We start from the raw sequence: 15,000 nt of genomic DNA on the forward strand, positions 1-15,000 counted from the left end.
CACACACACACACACACACACACACACACACACACACACACACACACACACACACACACACACACACACACACACACACACACACACACACACACACACACACACACACACACACACACACACACACACACACACACACACACACACACACACACACACACACACACACACACACACACACACACACACACACACACACACACACACACACACACACACACACACACACACACACACACACACACACACACACACACACACACACACACACACACACACACACACACACACACACACACACACACACACACACACACACACACACACACACACACACACACACACACACACACACACACACACACACACACACACACACACACACACACACACACACACACACACACACACACACACACACACACACACACACACACACACACACACACACACACACACACACACACACACACACACACACACACACACACACACACACACACACACACACACACACACACACACACACACAAGCCCATCTCACTCAATAAACAAGTTTCCCACTGACAATCAATTTATCTCAACACTGACCTTGGACTGCCATGTTACTCAACGCCGCAGCACAATAGAACTGAATATCGGGATCCCGTGACTGAATCAATGACACAAAGATAGGAATAGCTCCGCAACGAGCCAACTCAAACCGATTAGATTCTAAAAACAAATATTGCTCACTTTATCATTGGTAATTAAACAGTGATAGGCGCAAGTTGTACCAAGATGAGTGAGGTTAAGGAGGGCACCGGTTGCATTTCGTTGCACTCGTGAGTCACGAGAACAAGCGAGCTTTAGGAGAGAAGGAACGGCACCTTGATTTACAATCTCATATTTGTTGTGTTCTAAACAGTACATTTTGTCATAAACATAATTCACTCTAATCAATAGTCTAATGTATTGTGAGATGCATCCCTCCAATACAATAGTCTCGTGTATTGTGAGATGCATCCCTCCAATACAATAGTCTAGTGTATTGTGAGATGCATCCCTCCAATACAATAGTCTAATGTATTGTGAGATGCATCCCTCCAATACAATAGTCTAATGTATTGTGAGATGCATCCCTCCAATACAATAGTCTAGTGTGTTGTGAGATGCATCCCTCCAATACGATAGTCTAGTGAATTGTGAGATGCATCCCTCCAATACAATAGTCTAGTGAACTGTGAGATGCATCCCTCCAATACAATAGTCTAATGTATTGTGAGATGCAGCCCTCCAATACAATAGTCTAGTGTATTGTGAGATGCATCCCTCCAATACAATAGTCTAGTGAATTGTGAGATGCATCCCTCTAATACAATAGTCTAGTGTATTGTGAGATGCATCCTTCCAATACAATAGTCTAGTGTATTGTGAGATGCATCCCTCCAATACAATAGTCTAGTGTATTGTGAGATGCATCCCTCCAATACAATAGTCTAGTGTATTGTGAGATGCATCCCTCCAATACAATAGTCTAGTGTCCATTTCTTTAATACAAAATCAAAAAACCGTACCTGAAGTGGCGAGTGTCGTCATGCAACCACAAGCATTACACTGCACATCAACATTATCAGAAGACAAACATGCAGTCAGCGCTTGCAGAGCACCGGCTCGCACAATGGCATTCTTATTCTCAACTGCAATACAATACACAACAAATGGCAAACTTCACCTCAAATCATGATGTACCAGTCACCCTTTACCTGGTCCAAACAAAGCAAAATTACTAAGAGCTAATGATGATGCAGTCTGAACCTCGGGGTCTGGATACTGTACAAGAGCAATAAGAGGCTCAAGCATGTCATTTGTCACGGTACTTGTCACTACAACAAATAATATAAAATAGTTAATTAATTAATTAATTAATTAATTCCTGTTAAACCAAACTGCAGTTTTTATTACTTGGGACTAAGACATGATAAAACTCCTTGTTAAACTTACAAGTGAGTATACATTGTGTGTGTGCATGCAAGCACACATAGGTGTGTGCATGTGTGCCAAACAACTGAAAGTAAATTAACAAATAAATAAATAAAACACAACAAAATAGACAGACAACAAGCAGACAAACAGACAGACAAAGACAGACAGACAGACAGACAGATAGACAGACAAACAGACAGACAGAGAGACAGATGCGGGAGCGTGGCTCTTGACAGTACCATCATCATCATGGCATGCATTATCTCCGTGCGATTTTTGCTTGGCATCCTTGATGAGACTGGGCTGCCAAATGCCTTTGGCTTCTGGTCAGTGTGACTGTGGGAAAGAATTAGACTCAGATGAATACCACCTAATAACATGTAAGACTGGGGGCGGCCCGGTAATCAGCCATAACAACATGGTTTCAGCATGGTCAGACTGTTTGAGTCAACTGCAATTACATCACGTAAAAGAACCCAGAGAAAGGTATGTCAATTCTGAAGACAGATCAGACATAGTCGTATTTGATTCGGCATCGGGGTGGATCTTGAATTGGATATTGCTCTAGCGCATCCCTGGAGTAGTGAAATAGAAGGTTTATCAGCTACAACTCAGAGAGCAGCGGCAACCAGAAGAGAAAATCTGAAGATCAAAAAGTACGACCAGGAGCTCTTGCCTGGAGGTTTTCGACCAACATTTGTGCCTATAGTCTTCAAACATTTTGGCTGTTGGGGAGAGAAAGCTGAAGACTATTTGAAGAAACTGTCACAGCTATCGGAAAGACGAAGACGGAAAGCCAAACGCATCAACCTTCAAGACATACTGGAGATCTGTGTTTTCTGTGTGTCTACAACGATCAAATGCTAGAGTGACTGACAGACAAATAAAGAAGATTGTTTCAAGAGACAGCCACATAAACATAAATAGTTGTACGTAGAACCAAGCCCTATTGGCTTGGGTATATGTATTGACAGACAGACAGACAGATAGACAGACAGACAGACAGACAGACAGACAGACAGACAGGCAGGCAGGCAGACAGTTGTGGAACTTTACATAGTTACCTTGCTAGCATTGTATTATAGATGCATGTTTCAAATAAATGTTATTTGACAAACAGACAGACAGACAGACAGATGGACAGACAGTCAAACAGTAATGCAAATTAATTAATTAAAATAAAACAGCCACCACATCAAACATCAACCCTGAACTTACTTTTCTCACTAATCTCTGAATAACAAAGTGCAGCCGACCTCTTCAGATCTACATTATCCGAACATGCCAGAGTCCTCAGAGCCCTCACTCTCTCATCACTCAGCACACTTCCGCCATCATCTAACACACCAACACATCATGTGTACACACACACACACACACACACACACACACACACACACACACACACACACACACACACACACACACACACACAGTGACACACACACACACACACACACACACACACACACACACACACACACACACACACACACACACACACACACACAGTGACACACACACACACACACACACACACACACACACACACACACACACACACACACACACACACACACACACACACACACACACACACACACACACACACACACACACACACACACCTGTCTGTAAGAATCTCAGTAAATCATTGATCGCGTCTCGTTCACTCTCGAGCAGTAAAGGTTCATACAATTCGTTCGCACTCTTTTTCTTTCTCTTACGTGGAAGACATCCGCAACAGTTTTCCGGCATCTCGCGAATTCTCCAGACACCAAAATACCAATAGCGTATTGCGCATGCGCAATATATTCTAAGATTTGATGCAATGCCAGAAGACGGGTATTCGAACAAGCGAGGCAGATTACGGAGGTGGTAGTTTGTCTTTTGTCTTTTGTATTTTGTTTGTAGTTGATTTGAATGCTAAATGTTTAGTCGATCACGTGATCGCGAGCGTAGAGAGCGAGCGAGTGGTGGTAGAGATGGTAGGCGAGCGCGAGTGAGCCGTTGGGATCGTAGCAAGAGTAGAGAGAGAAAGGAGGCTCGAGATCGGGGTGGACGACGCGAGGAGAAGCACGATGTGTCTCGGTCACGTGATGAGAGGAAGGAGTCACGTGACGAACGAGGGAGACCGAAAGAGAGAGAGCAGCGGCAGTTTGAGGAGCGGGATAAACAGAGGAGAGATCAGAGAGACAATTGGAATAGAAATGGCCAGGCTTTCCGTCCCGATATGAGGAATTTTCGAAGACCTTTTGGTGAGTGGGGGCGTGGTCGACCTTGGGATGACAGACCAGCGACCAGAGGGAGAGGAAGAGGAAGAGGAAGAGGCGTATTTGCCAAAGAAATTGATAGACTCAAACCGGAAGACGTACCAAGACATGGAAACTATTTCTTGGTATGGTGGATCTTGAATGTGTGTGTGTGTGTGTGTGTGTGTGTGTGTGTGTGTGTGTGTGTGTGTGTGTGTGTGTGTGTGTGTCAAATGTATCTGTAGTGTTGACATGATCATTTTTGCATCTTCTTTTCAGCACGACAACCGCACTGATGCCGAAGCAATGGCACGACAAACGAGGAGACGACAAGCAATGTCTCGGTCAAGTCCTGACCGTTGGGGCCACGACAAGTTCTCCATCCTGGAAGAAGAGGAAAAGATAGAAAAAGAAAAACTAGCAGAAGCACAAGAAATGCAGCAAGAGATGGAAGTAGCTGCTGTAGAAGGAGCAGAAGGAAATGGTGTGCATCAACCTTCCACAGAAGAGGAAATGACAGACATGACACAAACACATGTGGACATGGACGCAGTAAACTGTGAACAAACTGCTAGTTTACAGCCAACGAATGAGTAGAATGACTTCATGAGGAGTCATGTGGTTATGAGAACAATGGCTTTAGCTAATGATAGTTCCTACATCAACAATAGTGTCATGACTATACATGGTGTATAGTGTATAGTGTATGGGGTCTTATGGGTCTGTTGTGCTAACCACATGGTTGTTGTTGTCTATGTTGGTGAGATGGGGAGACGACAGAGTTCCGACGCAATGTTTCTTTGCTGGAGGGCTGTTGTCTGGTGCATCTTTCTTTGGTTCTAACACCTGTAGAGCAGCAACAAAGTCTGAGGCACTGTCAACGGAAGGATACATCTCAATACGTTAGAGTATTCATGGTATTGGAAGGATGCATCTCACAATACACTAGACTATTGTATTGGAGGGATGCATCTCACAATACACTAGACTATGGTATTGGAAGGATGCATCTCACAATACATTAGACTATTGTATTGGAGGGATGCATCTCACAATATACAACAACAACAATGAACTCATTTATTAGATAAACGAGGAGCACCTCACTAATACATGGCCATCACACTTAACAATAATGCGGCGCCAGTAAAGTAATAGTAAAAGCTCTAACAAGTAATGTACAACTAAAATAACTAAACTAGGATAAACAGAACTAGATATTGTTCCTGGCTAACCATATTTTAAGAGATTCTTCAACTGTCACTTTTACAATTGATGATAATAGTTGACGTTGATTGTGAGGAGGAATAGAGATGACATCAAGGAAGGGGAGAAGACTTGGAGTATCAATAAAGCCTCTAGATCCTATTTGAATATTTAGTTGCTTACAGGTGAAGCCTTTTGATTTGATGGTCATCATGAAGTCTGTATACCGTTCTGATTTTCTTTTATTTGCATCAAAAAAGTTTGTTTCGAAAGGGATTGTTAGTTCTATGACATAAATTTGAGCGTATGATTATTCCAAATCAACATGTCAGGCCTTTGTGCAGTAGGAATGATGTCAGATGGAAATTTTACTTCACAGTCTTTTAAATCAGCAAAGATGTTGAATTGATGTGGTAGATGGTTAATAGCCGCATTATAGAGAAGACTGAGAACAGAGTCGTGACGTTGATTGTAATGACGACATTGTAAGAGGACTGAGCAATTATTGAGAACGTGAAGAAGGGTTTGACGTTGATGACATAGAGGACATTTATCACAAGAACGTTTACTCCATAGGACAAGATTAGCATTTGAAGGGAGGGTATCAGAAATGGCATTGAGGACAAAAGAGAGTTGATGACCGGGAAGACAAGAGACAACATTTGCCCAGACGTCAGATGAACAGTTCTCTAGACGGAAGATGGATCCCTGGACATGTAGATTCTTAGTTCTTGCAAGAAGTTGTTTTTGGTGTTCCTCCTTTAGTCTTGATTTGGTGATGTCACTCAATTTTGCTGCAGAAGCACCTGGTGTTTCAGATAGTGACTTTGCTGCTTCTCTAAAAGCAGAGAATCTGTTACTATACGATTTATTATATGCTTGACTGGTGGCCAAAGAGCGGACACAGTTGTCATGTGAGGATAAGAGACGGGCAGATTTTGAAGACTGGAGGGAGATGGAAGACGTAGACAAACGGGGTAAGCCAAGACCAGCATTTTGTGGGAGGAGGTAGAAGATGGCAGTACAGGCCGAGCGACGAAGTTTACACCATTTCTTGAGGTAAGATGTAACAATTCTATCTAATTCAGATTGCAGCCAGCTTGGTGAAAGAGGAAGTAGAGACAGGTACCACGACAATCTTGGGAAGATTCCATTTTGGTACAATTTTAGTTTCCACCGACAACTAACAGGGCAATTGTCCAATTTCTGCATCAAAGTCTTTGCCTTGCTTATTAGAGAAGATTTGAAATTATCATCAGACAAGTTTCCATTGATTGGCATTCCAAGGAAAATGAAAGACTCAGAACCAAGAAAGGGAACAGACTCATTAGAAATTGAAACCGAAGGATCACGAAGATGGAATTTGAGTTTAAAACTCAGACCTAAACAGCTGCATTTGGACATTTTAATGGTCAGTTGGGACCACTGGCACCAGTCAGACACAATATTACACAAACGCTGTAAACCAGAAGGCGACTTTGATACTAGGGTAACGTCATCAGCAAACAGAAGAGCATTGATCTTGTGAGATGAACCACTAAGCGTGTAACCAAAAGGCTGAGTCTTCAACATCATAACGAGTGTGTTTATGACGGTGTTAAAACAATGACCGAAAACGGGTCACCTTGGAGCACTCCAATATTGCAGGGCAACATGGATGTTGCCCACTTCACAGTGGAAACTTGTAGCTGAAGGTTTGAATATATGTTGGTGATGACGGACAGTAGATGGTCTGGAGCATCATAGAGTCTTTATAAAGCATTGTAAAATGAGCCAATGTGGGACAGAACCATAGGCATTGGCAAAGTCAAGCCAACATATTGATAAAGCGTGTCGACTTCTTTTAGCATCAGCAATAGCTGACCTTAGCTTGTACTGATGTTCCTCTGTGCCACATATACCAGGAAGAAAAGCTTTCTGAATTGATGTATCGAAGAATTTATTTTCCAACATAAATTGGCACCATCGATCCTTGAGCATAGAGGTGTATATCTTACCAATACACGGTGTTAAGGCAATAGGTCTAAATAAAGAAGGATCGTGGGGATCTTTGGATGCAGCAGGCTTGGCAAAGAGACGTATGACACCAGTTTTCCAAAGTTGTGGGATGGAGGCAGAAAGCCAGCAACAATTAAATAGATCCAGCAGTGCAGGCAGTAGAGAAGGACACATCTTGAATACAAGATAGGATAACCCATCCAGAGGACTCGGAGCTGCAGAATTTCGAGTAGATTTGATTTTCTTAAGAATCTCAGAAGTTGAAAATGGACGAATATCAAAGTCACGAGAAGGAGGTCGAGGAGAAGACACACCAGAAGGAAGCACAGGAGGGGGAGGAAGAGACTGTTTGGAGTAAGTAGACTGGAAGAAAGTATAGGCTTCATCAGCAGAAAACTGTGGCAGTACGTTAGAGGTGTCAGAGTCATCAGAGAACAAATCCTTAGAGAACTTCCAAAAGTTGGTTGAACAGCGTTTATTAGCATTTCTAGCAGAAGACTTGAGATCCCGTTTATTCATGACAGCTTTCAGTTTACTATGACGTCTAATTAGTTGGTGAAATTGACGAGCAAATGATGTCAATTCTGCTAGAGACGGCCCTTGTCGTTTGGCTTGACGAAATTTGTGTCTAACTTCATTCTTAGTAGACCTCAGAGCATCCAGTTGAGCTTGATTGTTGGCAGGTTTCCGTTTGCGCTTACGAGTAGAAGAACGGTGGCATCCAAAGCGTGATTTCAGATCATAATACAGACGTTCGCGTATGACTTGATATTTAGATTCAACACCAACTGCTTCCAAAACATTTGGGACAACAGCAGACTGTACCCAGTCATTCACATCAGACCACATTTTAACATCAGAGGCGGGAGGAAGACGGAGTCGTGGCAGAAAATTATCGCAATGAGAAGAAAAGGTGCTCTGTATACTATTGTATTCGAAGGATGCATCTCACAATACACTAGACTATTGTATTGGAAGAATGCATCTCACAATACACTAGACTATTGTATTGGAGGGATGCATCTCACAATACACATAAAGAACTCATTTATTAGATAAACGAGGAGCACCTCACTAATACATAGATTATTTTATTGGAGGGATGCATCTCACAATACACTAGACTATTGTATTGGAGGGATGCATCTCACAATACACTAGACTATTGTATTAAAGGGATGCATCTCACAATACACTAGACTGTTGTATTGGAGGGATGCATCTCACAATACACTAGACTATTGTATTGGAGGGATGCATCTCTCAATACACTAGACTATTGTATTGAAGGGATGCATCTCACAATACACTAGACTATTGTATTGAAGAGATGCATCTCACAATACACTAGACTGTTGTATTGGAGGGATGCATCTCACAATACACTAGACTACTATTGTATTGCATGGAGAGATGCATCTCAATACACTAGACTATTTCTTACCGGCTCTTGTGAAGGGATGAGGATTTCACGGTCAACAAGAGGAGCTGGAGCTGAAGACACACCATCATCAGCTGATGAATAAGCAACCATCTCATCATCACTCCCTTTCCTATCACTCCCATTATCATCACTTAAATCACCATTTTCTCCTTTTAGTTCCTGCTGAGTGGCTGGTTTGATATCAAGAGATTGATCTTTCTCACACTTTGCATTTGTCGTCTTTGACTTCTCAGCTCTCTTTATGGTTTCTTTTAGCTCCACTTCAATATGTTCTAGTTTGGTATGTAGCTGGTGTTCCTGAGTAATGTAGGAGTAGTTGATAACAACCATGCAGACAGACAGAACACAAAACATGCCACACACACACACACACACACACACACACACACACACACACACACACAGACACACAACAAACCATTGATTTCAGAGCATCAATCTTTTCGTCATCTTTTGCCTTTTCGTTCTCTCTTGTGTGTCGCATCTTGTCCATCTCGCATCGTAGACTTTCACATTGTCCCTGCATTCTGCTGAGCTCTACTTTCATTTCTTCCAACTTTTTCTCCGCCTCGTCTCTCTGCTCTGCGTGTTCTTTCACTAGTTCGTGTCCTTGTCTGACCATCCCTACACTCTGTTGGTATTGTTCTTTCATAGTAGACAGTTGGCTCTCTAGCTGTTTACTCAAGTCTTGTTGTCGTTTTAGTTCTTTGTCTATGCAACTGACAGACTTGCTGTCAACATCACTGGGGCACTAAACAGTGAGGCATAGTCACACACACACACACACACACACACACACACACACACACACACACACACACACACACACACACACACACACACACACACAAACACACACACACACACACACACACACACACACACACACACACACACACACACACACACACACTGTAATGACAGTCTGGTGACATGTTACCAGTTTGCCTTTTGTTCGTTGTGTTGACGTGTTTCTACCATTGTTGGCAAGTTCAACGCGTAGCGACACTATCTCTGTACTTCTGCTTTGTAGTTCTCTCTCGTATGCAGCCACTTGACATTCTTGGTGACTGTTGACATACATGAGCTTCCTGTTCAGCTTTATTGCAGCTTTCACTAACAAACATTTATAAAAAAAATCAATCAGTACATCAATTCCAATCAATCATCTGTCTGTCTGTCTGTCTGTCTGTCTTTCCATCCATCTGTCTGTCTGTCTGTCTGTCTGTCTGTCAACATAAGAAATCAATCTAACCATTAGCATCCAGCCTTGTTAACTGATTAGACAGCTCAGAAACGTTTTTCTTCATACCACAGTACTTCCTCTCCATTTCACTTAACTGGTTCACAAAGACTTTCCTTGAATGACTCTGCAGCTCCAGTTTGTGAACCTAAACATCAACACACCACAGTCCACATGCCTGTTGACGTGTATCTATTACTTAGTAACCCCACCAGTTCTTTGTTTAGTCTCTCGGTGTCATACTTATCCATCTGCAGCTGCCTGATCTCGTGCTTTAGCACTGCAATCTCCTTCTGATGGTTCTCACAAGCAAGAGAATGAAATATCTACGACGACAATCACTTACAATAGAAATTCCTGAAACCACTGCAGATCTTATAAGTAAGCATCATGCAATATGATATATGAAACACAAACACAAACACACACACACACACACACACAGTGACACACACACACACACACACACACACACACACACACACACACACACACACACACACACAAACAGAGTGACAAACAAACACTGACAAACAAAGCAATATACTTACGCTAGAAAGGGACAAACAATGTGTTAACCTTTTCATCTTCGACTCGTTGCATTCTCTCCTCATATTGCTGTCTTAAAACACACTCTTGATCTACAAGTTCATCACTCAAAGATTTAGAATGAGACGTAACTTCCTCCTGGAATTACAAACACAACATAAACAAAAATATTAAATGTGAACAATAAAGCAAAGCAAATGCTCAACGTTGGCTGCAGCAGTTATAGAACACACGTGCATGCATTCACACATAACAACAACAACAACACGAGCATATACACGTCACTTTACCAAATGTGCCATATAACACTTACCATCTTCCTCTCGACTTCTTGTCTCTCAGCTACAAGTGTTTTAATCAACCTTTTGTTCTCATCATTCAATGCCTGGCATGAACAATAATAAGAAATTAAGTGTTGTAAGATAACAGATAGACAACAAAAGAACAGGCAAACAGACAAACAGACAGATAGATAGATGGACAGACCGATAGACAGACAGACAAATGGATAGACAGACAAATGGATAGACAGACAAATGGATAGACAGACAAATGGATAGACAGACAGACAGACAGATAGACAGACAGACAAACAGACAGATGAACAGACAAATAGACAAATAAATGGACAGACAAACAGACAGACAAATAAACAGATAGACAGACAGATGGACAGACAGATGGACAGACAAACAGACAGACGGATGGACAAACAGACAGATGAACAAACAGACAGATTGATAGACAGACAAACAGGCAAATGGACAGACAGATGGACAGATGGACAGACAGACAGACAGATGAGTATACAAAAATTCAAGTAAACAAACAAAGCAAACAGACAAACAAACTCTCATACAGTATAACAGAAAACAAAGACATAAATGTGAGTCACAAGCAGTGCATGAGCAGGCAACCACAATTGCTCACTCTCTTCATGCGTAGCTCTTCTAAAACCTGCAAGAATAATAGTCACCATTTCTGCCAACTATTGTTCTAAGAACTTAGTGAGTTCTTGTCAATTTACCTCAAAGAAAGCGTTCTGGAAAGCAATTACTTGTGCACAAGACCAGCCTTCACCATCGTAGTCTCTTTCATCATCATCTTTATGAGCAAATTCTCCACAGTTAACGTTCTAGATATACATGTGTAATTGACTCAGTTTCAATGAATGATGGTCTTTCAATTAATGTTTTCCATCCATCTGTCTGTCTGCCTGTTTGTCCATTCACTATCTGTCTGTCCGTCTGTCTATCTGTCTGCCTGTCTATCACAACAGTCAGCAAATCCAGAAGCCAATTTTAATGCTTCCATATTCATGTCGTAGTGGAGAAAAAGATTTTCTACAATTCTGCAAAGATGCAATGCCAAAGTTATCCTTAGAAAACTTTCAAAACTGTCACCTAATCATGGTGATTTAGATAGATTATTTGATTTTGACATTCAAAGTCAAGTCTATTAGTGAATGACTTTGTTGTTTGCAAGGACTGATTTGTATCATAAAAATCCTAGCATATGTACAAGTAGAATTTGTATGAGAATAAATTAACTGTCTGTCTGTCTGTCTGTCTGTCTGTATATCTGTCTGTCTGTATATCTGTCTGTCTTTCTATCTGTCTGTCTGTCTATCTGTCTGTCTATCTGTCTGTCTATCTGTCTGTCTACCTGTTTGTACATTCATTAACCGTCTGTCTCTCTGTCTGTCTACCTGTTTGTCCATTTATTATCTGTCTGTCTGTCCATCTGTCTGTCTATCCAATACATATATTCTCAACATTGAAATCTATCTACAACACAACTAAGCAACTCTACTGTCTCAATCGCACATAAACTCTAAAAAGCTACCGAGACCACCCCTATCAACGTGTATTTGAATATAAAGTATGCCTAAAATCCTAAAAATCCCATACATACCCATTTTAGAACAATTACAATATTTAATGGTCATTCATTACAAATTTTATTATAATCTATTAATATTAATTAATATTCAACCAACCTCAACTTTAAACTCATGATCCACTAAACAGTCAGCAGTTAAAGCCAACTTTCGACTCAAATCACTCAAGACAACAAAAAACGCGTCAAAACTCATCCTCACATCTCATGCAAATACATTGACAGTGTTCTCCCCAGAATTTGAAGAGAGCAAAAATTAATATTATGGAAACTAATAAGATCTTATTTGCCTCTTGTGACAACATAACATCATTACACAAGCTGTACGCCACACCCTTGGGTATACCCACATTCCATGGTCACGCATTAATTAGGATAGAAGCACATGCTATATTTAATTAAATAAACACGCTTGTTGCACGTGCAAATACTATACACAACACGGTTGTTGCACGTGCAAATAGATATTTTCCCGCCCACCCAGAAAGTGCGAGATCCCGGGGAGAACACATGATTCTAGGCTCAAAACTTGAACGTACCTCTCTTGCTTGTTACTGTCCCGTCCAGTGGAACTCCCGTCTACTCCATATTGACTGCCAAACGCGAGCGTTTCCATTGCAGCCAAATTCTCTCATCGGCAAGAAGCCAGACTCAGTCATCAAGATTCTCTACGAGTTCACATCCGGGACATATAACATTCGACACACCTCTAGTAATTCAATGGAAACAGACCATCAACAGAGTGGCAGTTTCTTGCCGTTTTTGCAGTTCTGCGGAGACTTGAAGGTAAGATTTATCCGAATCTAGTCGAGTAAGCCACTACGTGTCATCTAGACTGTCTAATTGAACACAAATTCAACAATTTCATGTTGTCAGTCCCCAAGATACAAAGGGACGGCGGTGTGCCGTGCCTTGGCTTCCCGTTTGGTACAGGCCCGTCATGCTTTACTGCATGAGTAGACAGTGATTAGGTATGAAGACAATGGAATTATATTTTGATCATGAAAATGGGAGAGTTGTTTGAGACAAACAAGCACTTCCTGGCGTTTGGGATGCTGGATTTGAAGATAAACCAATTAAGGCAAAGACTGCCGTATATATATGGTATGAACCAGAGGGTACGAAGTTACCTAATTGTAATACAAATACTCCAAGAGCGACATTTGTTGTCATGGACCGCCCACTATGTTGGTATGGTAGATCTAGGGCGTGTCCTTGTAGCGCAGATCTAGCAAACTAACGAATCTCTGGCATATAAAATGTCTGGCAGATAACAAACGCGGTCTGTAAGATATCTGGCTCCTGTGTAGGTAGTGTAGGGTGTAGGTGTGCGAGATATACCAGAATTTGATAAGATAATGAGAGTAACGCTACAGTACTGTACACAAAAGCTGTCAGCAAGGCGCCAAGACACCAAGCGACGGTTCTTGTCTAGTAGCTAGATAGAACAGATTGAACAGTTCGGGTTGTTGACTTACTGTGACGTAACGTTGATTCGTGTGACGACATATATCTAAGCGCCAAACGAAAACTCGGTCTAGTTGCGTGTAGTGTCGCGTTCTGTACGACACACGTATATACACAGTGAAGAAGAGAAGAAAAAGCAGCTTGGAAGGAAGGAAGTCGATCGCTCTAAAAAACTTTGTGTTTCTTGTCTCTTTGTCTTTGAAAATGGTCTGATGACGTTCATGGCGCATACATCATGCTTGTTAATGAAGGACACTTCGAGGCGCTGGAGCACTAGCGTGCAAACACTTTGTGGATACCCAGACCGCATTTAGCGCAGAGTACCTCGCATGACCAGACCGTGCTTCAAGTGCGCATTGATTAATTAACTATTTTTAGATTAATGCGCATTGATTGACTTATATTATTTGTTTCACAGCGGGTGAAGCGTACAGGTTGGGTGATGAAAGGAGTTCAAGATGCGGAGAGCGTGTCTGATCACATGTACCGCATGGCTGTTATAGCGATGCTCTTCACATCAGATGTGCAGAATACGGGAATGCCGTGCATTAACAGAGAACAGTAACAAATAGTTTTACTTAATATTATTATTGAACTCAAATTATATGTAGTAATTGAAATAAATATAGTTAATTACTAATAAATAACTAGTTCTACGGTATCCGTAGGCGCCTCGCGTTTGTGAGTAACACTTCCAACGGAGCTTTCAGACCGTCTACTGAAATGCTGAGTCCTAGCTAGACAATACGTATTTGTTTCAACATGCAAACTTCCTAGTAGTTTAGATTACGTATAAAGGCCTGGTATAGGTAGTTGTCGTTTTGCGATCGTGATCAAGACAATTGAAATGTACAGTCTAGGTATGCACTCAGTTCCGTTGTAACGACAGTAGTATGGTATTTACTGACATAGAAATTGATATCGGCAAACATTGTCTATCAACAGTGTTAGATGCAGCACAGTGTAGTAAAGGATTG

General features: G+C 41.5%; 6 protein-coding genes across 6 annotated transcripts in view; 2 read left to right on the plus strand and 4 right to left on the minus strand.

The window, feature by feature from the left end:
* The window catches only part of LOC134195973 (uncharacterized), a 7,887-nt gene extending 4,134 nt beyond the window's left edge, over positions 1-3,753 (minus strand). The window contains exons 1-6 of the mRNA XM_062665057.1: positions 3,594-3,753; positions 3,184-3,303; positions 1,746-1,865; positions 1,557-1,679; positions 777-899; positions 592-714 (exon numbers count right to left, since the gene is read on the minus strand). Coding sequence (XP_062521041.1) covers positions 592-714; positions 777-899; positions 1,557-1,679; positions 1,746-1,865; positions 3,184-3,303; positions 3,594-3,723 — 739 coding nt within the window. The 5' untranslated portion in view covers positions 3,724-3,753. The remainder of the gene's footprint in view (positions 1-591; positions 715-776; positions 900-1,556; positions 1,680-1,745; positions 1,866-3,183; positions 3,304-3,593) is intronic.
* A 32-nt stretch (positions 3,754-3,785) lies between these two features.
* Positions 3,786-4,901, plus strand: LOC134195979 (splicing regulatory glutamine/lysine-rich protein 1-like). Its single transcript, XM_062665063.1, has 3 exons — positions 3,786-3,840; positions 3,904-4,363; positions 4,497-4,901. Exons 1-3 carry the CDS (start codon positions 3,797-3,799, stop codon positions 4,812-4,814), a joined length of 822 nt encoding a protein of 273 aa, XP_062521047.1. The 5' UTR covers positions 3,786-3,796; the 3' UTR covers positions 4,815-4,901.
* A 22-nt stretch (positions 4,902-4,923) lies between these two features.
* On the minus strand, positions 4,924-9,611 carry LOC134195980 (uncharacterized). Its single transcript, XM_062665064.1, has 3 exons — positions 9,284-9,611; positions 8,866-9,162; positions 4,924-5,063 (listed from the first exon to the last, which is right to left on the minus strand). Exons 1-3 carry the CDS (start codon positions 9,515-9,517, stop codon positions 4,932-4,934), a joined length of 663 nt encoding a protein of 220 aa, XP_062521048.1. The 5' UTR covers positions 9,518-9,611; the 3' UTR covers positions 4,924-4,931.
* On the minus strand, positions 7,164-8,270 carry LOC134195994 (uncharacterized). Its single transcript, XM_062665074.1, has one exon. The coding sequence runs from the start codon at positions 8,268-8,270 to the stop codon at positions 7,164-7,166; it is 1,107 nt and encodes a 368-aa protein (XP_062521058.1).
* LOC134196003 (protein Spindly-like) lies at positions 9,543-13,268 on the minus strand. The gene is made up of 10 exons (XM_062665083.1): positions 13,096-13,268; positions 12,657-12,720; positions 11,685-11,792; positions 11,588-11,614; positions 10,971-11,042; positions 10,688-10,795; positions 10,321-10,434; positions 10,121-10,256; positions 9,806-9,981; positions 9,543-9,596 (listed from the first exon to the last, which is right to left on the minus strand). Exons 1-10 carry the CDS (start codon positions 13,170-13,172, stop codon positions 9,543-9,545), a joined length of 936 nt encoding a protein of 311 aa, XP_062521067.1. The 5' UTR covers positions 13,173-13,268.
* Positions 13,269-13,276: 8 nt separating this feature from the next.
* LOC134196004 (5'-deoxynucleotidase HDDC2-like) overlaps positions 13,277-15,000 on the plus strand; it is a 3,209-nt gene continuing 1,485 nt past the window's right edge. The window contains exons 1-2 of the mRNA XM_062665084.1: positions 13,277-13,342; positions 14,442-14,584. Of these exons, the coding sequence (XP_062521068.1) occupies positions 13,277-13,342; positions 14,442-14,584 (209 nt within the window). The remainder of the gene's footprint in view (positions 13,343-14,441; positions 14,585-15,000) is intronic.

This window comes from Corticium candelabrum, chromosome 20 (genome assembly GCF_963422355.1).
Source record: "Corticium candelabrum chromosome 20, ooCorCand1.1, whole genome shotgun sequence".
Taxonomy (NCBI): Eukaryota; Metazoa; Porifera; class Homoscleromorpha; order Homosclerophorida; family Plakinidae; genus Corticium; species Corticium candelabrum.

Bases quoted from the DNA above. Each gene is read 5' to 3' on its own strand.
- LOC134195979 (XM_062665063.1), top strand. From the start codon at position 3,797: ATGCCAGAAGACGGGTATTCGAACAAGCGAGGCAGATTACGGAG. The intron at 3,841-3,903 runs GTGGTAGTTTGT...CTAAATGTTTAG, and splicing joins AAGCGAGGCAGATTACGGAG to TCGATCACGTGATCGCGAGC. The intron at 4,364-4,496 runs GTATGGTGGATC...TCTTCTTTTCAG, and splicing joins GACATGGAAACTATTTCTTG to CACGACAACCGCACTGATGC.
- LOC134195980 (XM_062665064.1), bottom strand. From the start codon at position 9,517: ATGAAAGAACAATACCAACAGAGTGTAGGGATGGTCAGACAAGGACAC. The intron at 9,163-9,283 runs GTTTGTTGTGTG...TACATTACTCAG, and splicing joins TTGATGCTCTGAAATCAATG to GAACACCAGCTACATACCAA. The intron at 5,064-8,865 runs GTAAGAAATAGT...GCTGCTCTACAG, and splicing joins TCATCCCTTCACAAGAGCCG to GTGTTAGAACCAAAGAAAGA.
- LOC134195994 (XM_062665074.1), bottom strand. From the start codon at position 8,270: ATGTGGTCTGATGTGAATGACTGGGTACAGTCTGCTGTTGTCCCAAAT.
- LOC134196003 (XM_062665083.1), bottom strand. From the start codon at position 13,172: ATGGAAACGCTCGCGTTTGGCAGTCAATATGGAGTAGACGGGAGTTCC. The intron at 11,793-12,656 runs GTTGGTTGAATA...ATGTATATCTAG, and splicing joins ATCATGAGTTTAAAGTTGAG to AACGTTAACTGTGGAGAATT. The intron at 11,043-11,587 runs GTGAGCAATTGT...TGTTCATGCCAG, and splicing joins AAGAGCTACGCATGAAGAGA to GCATTGAATGATGAGAACAA.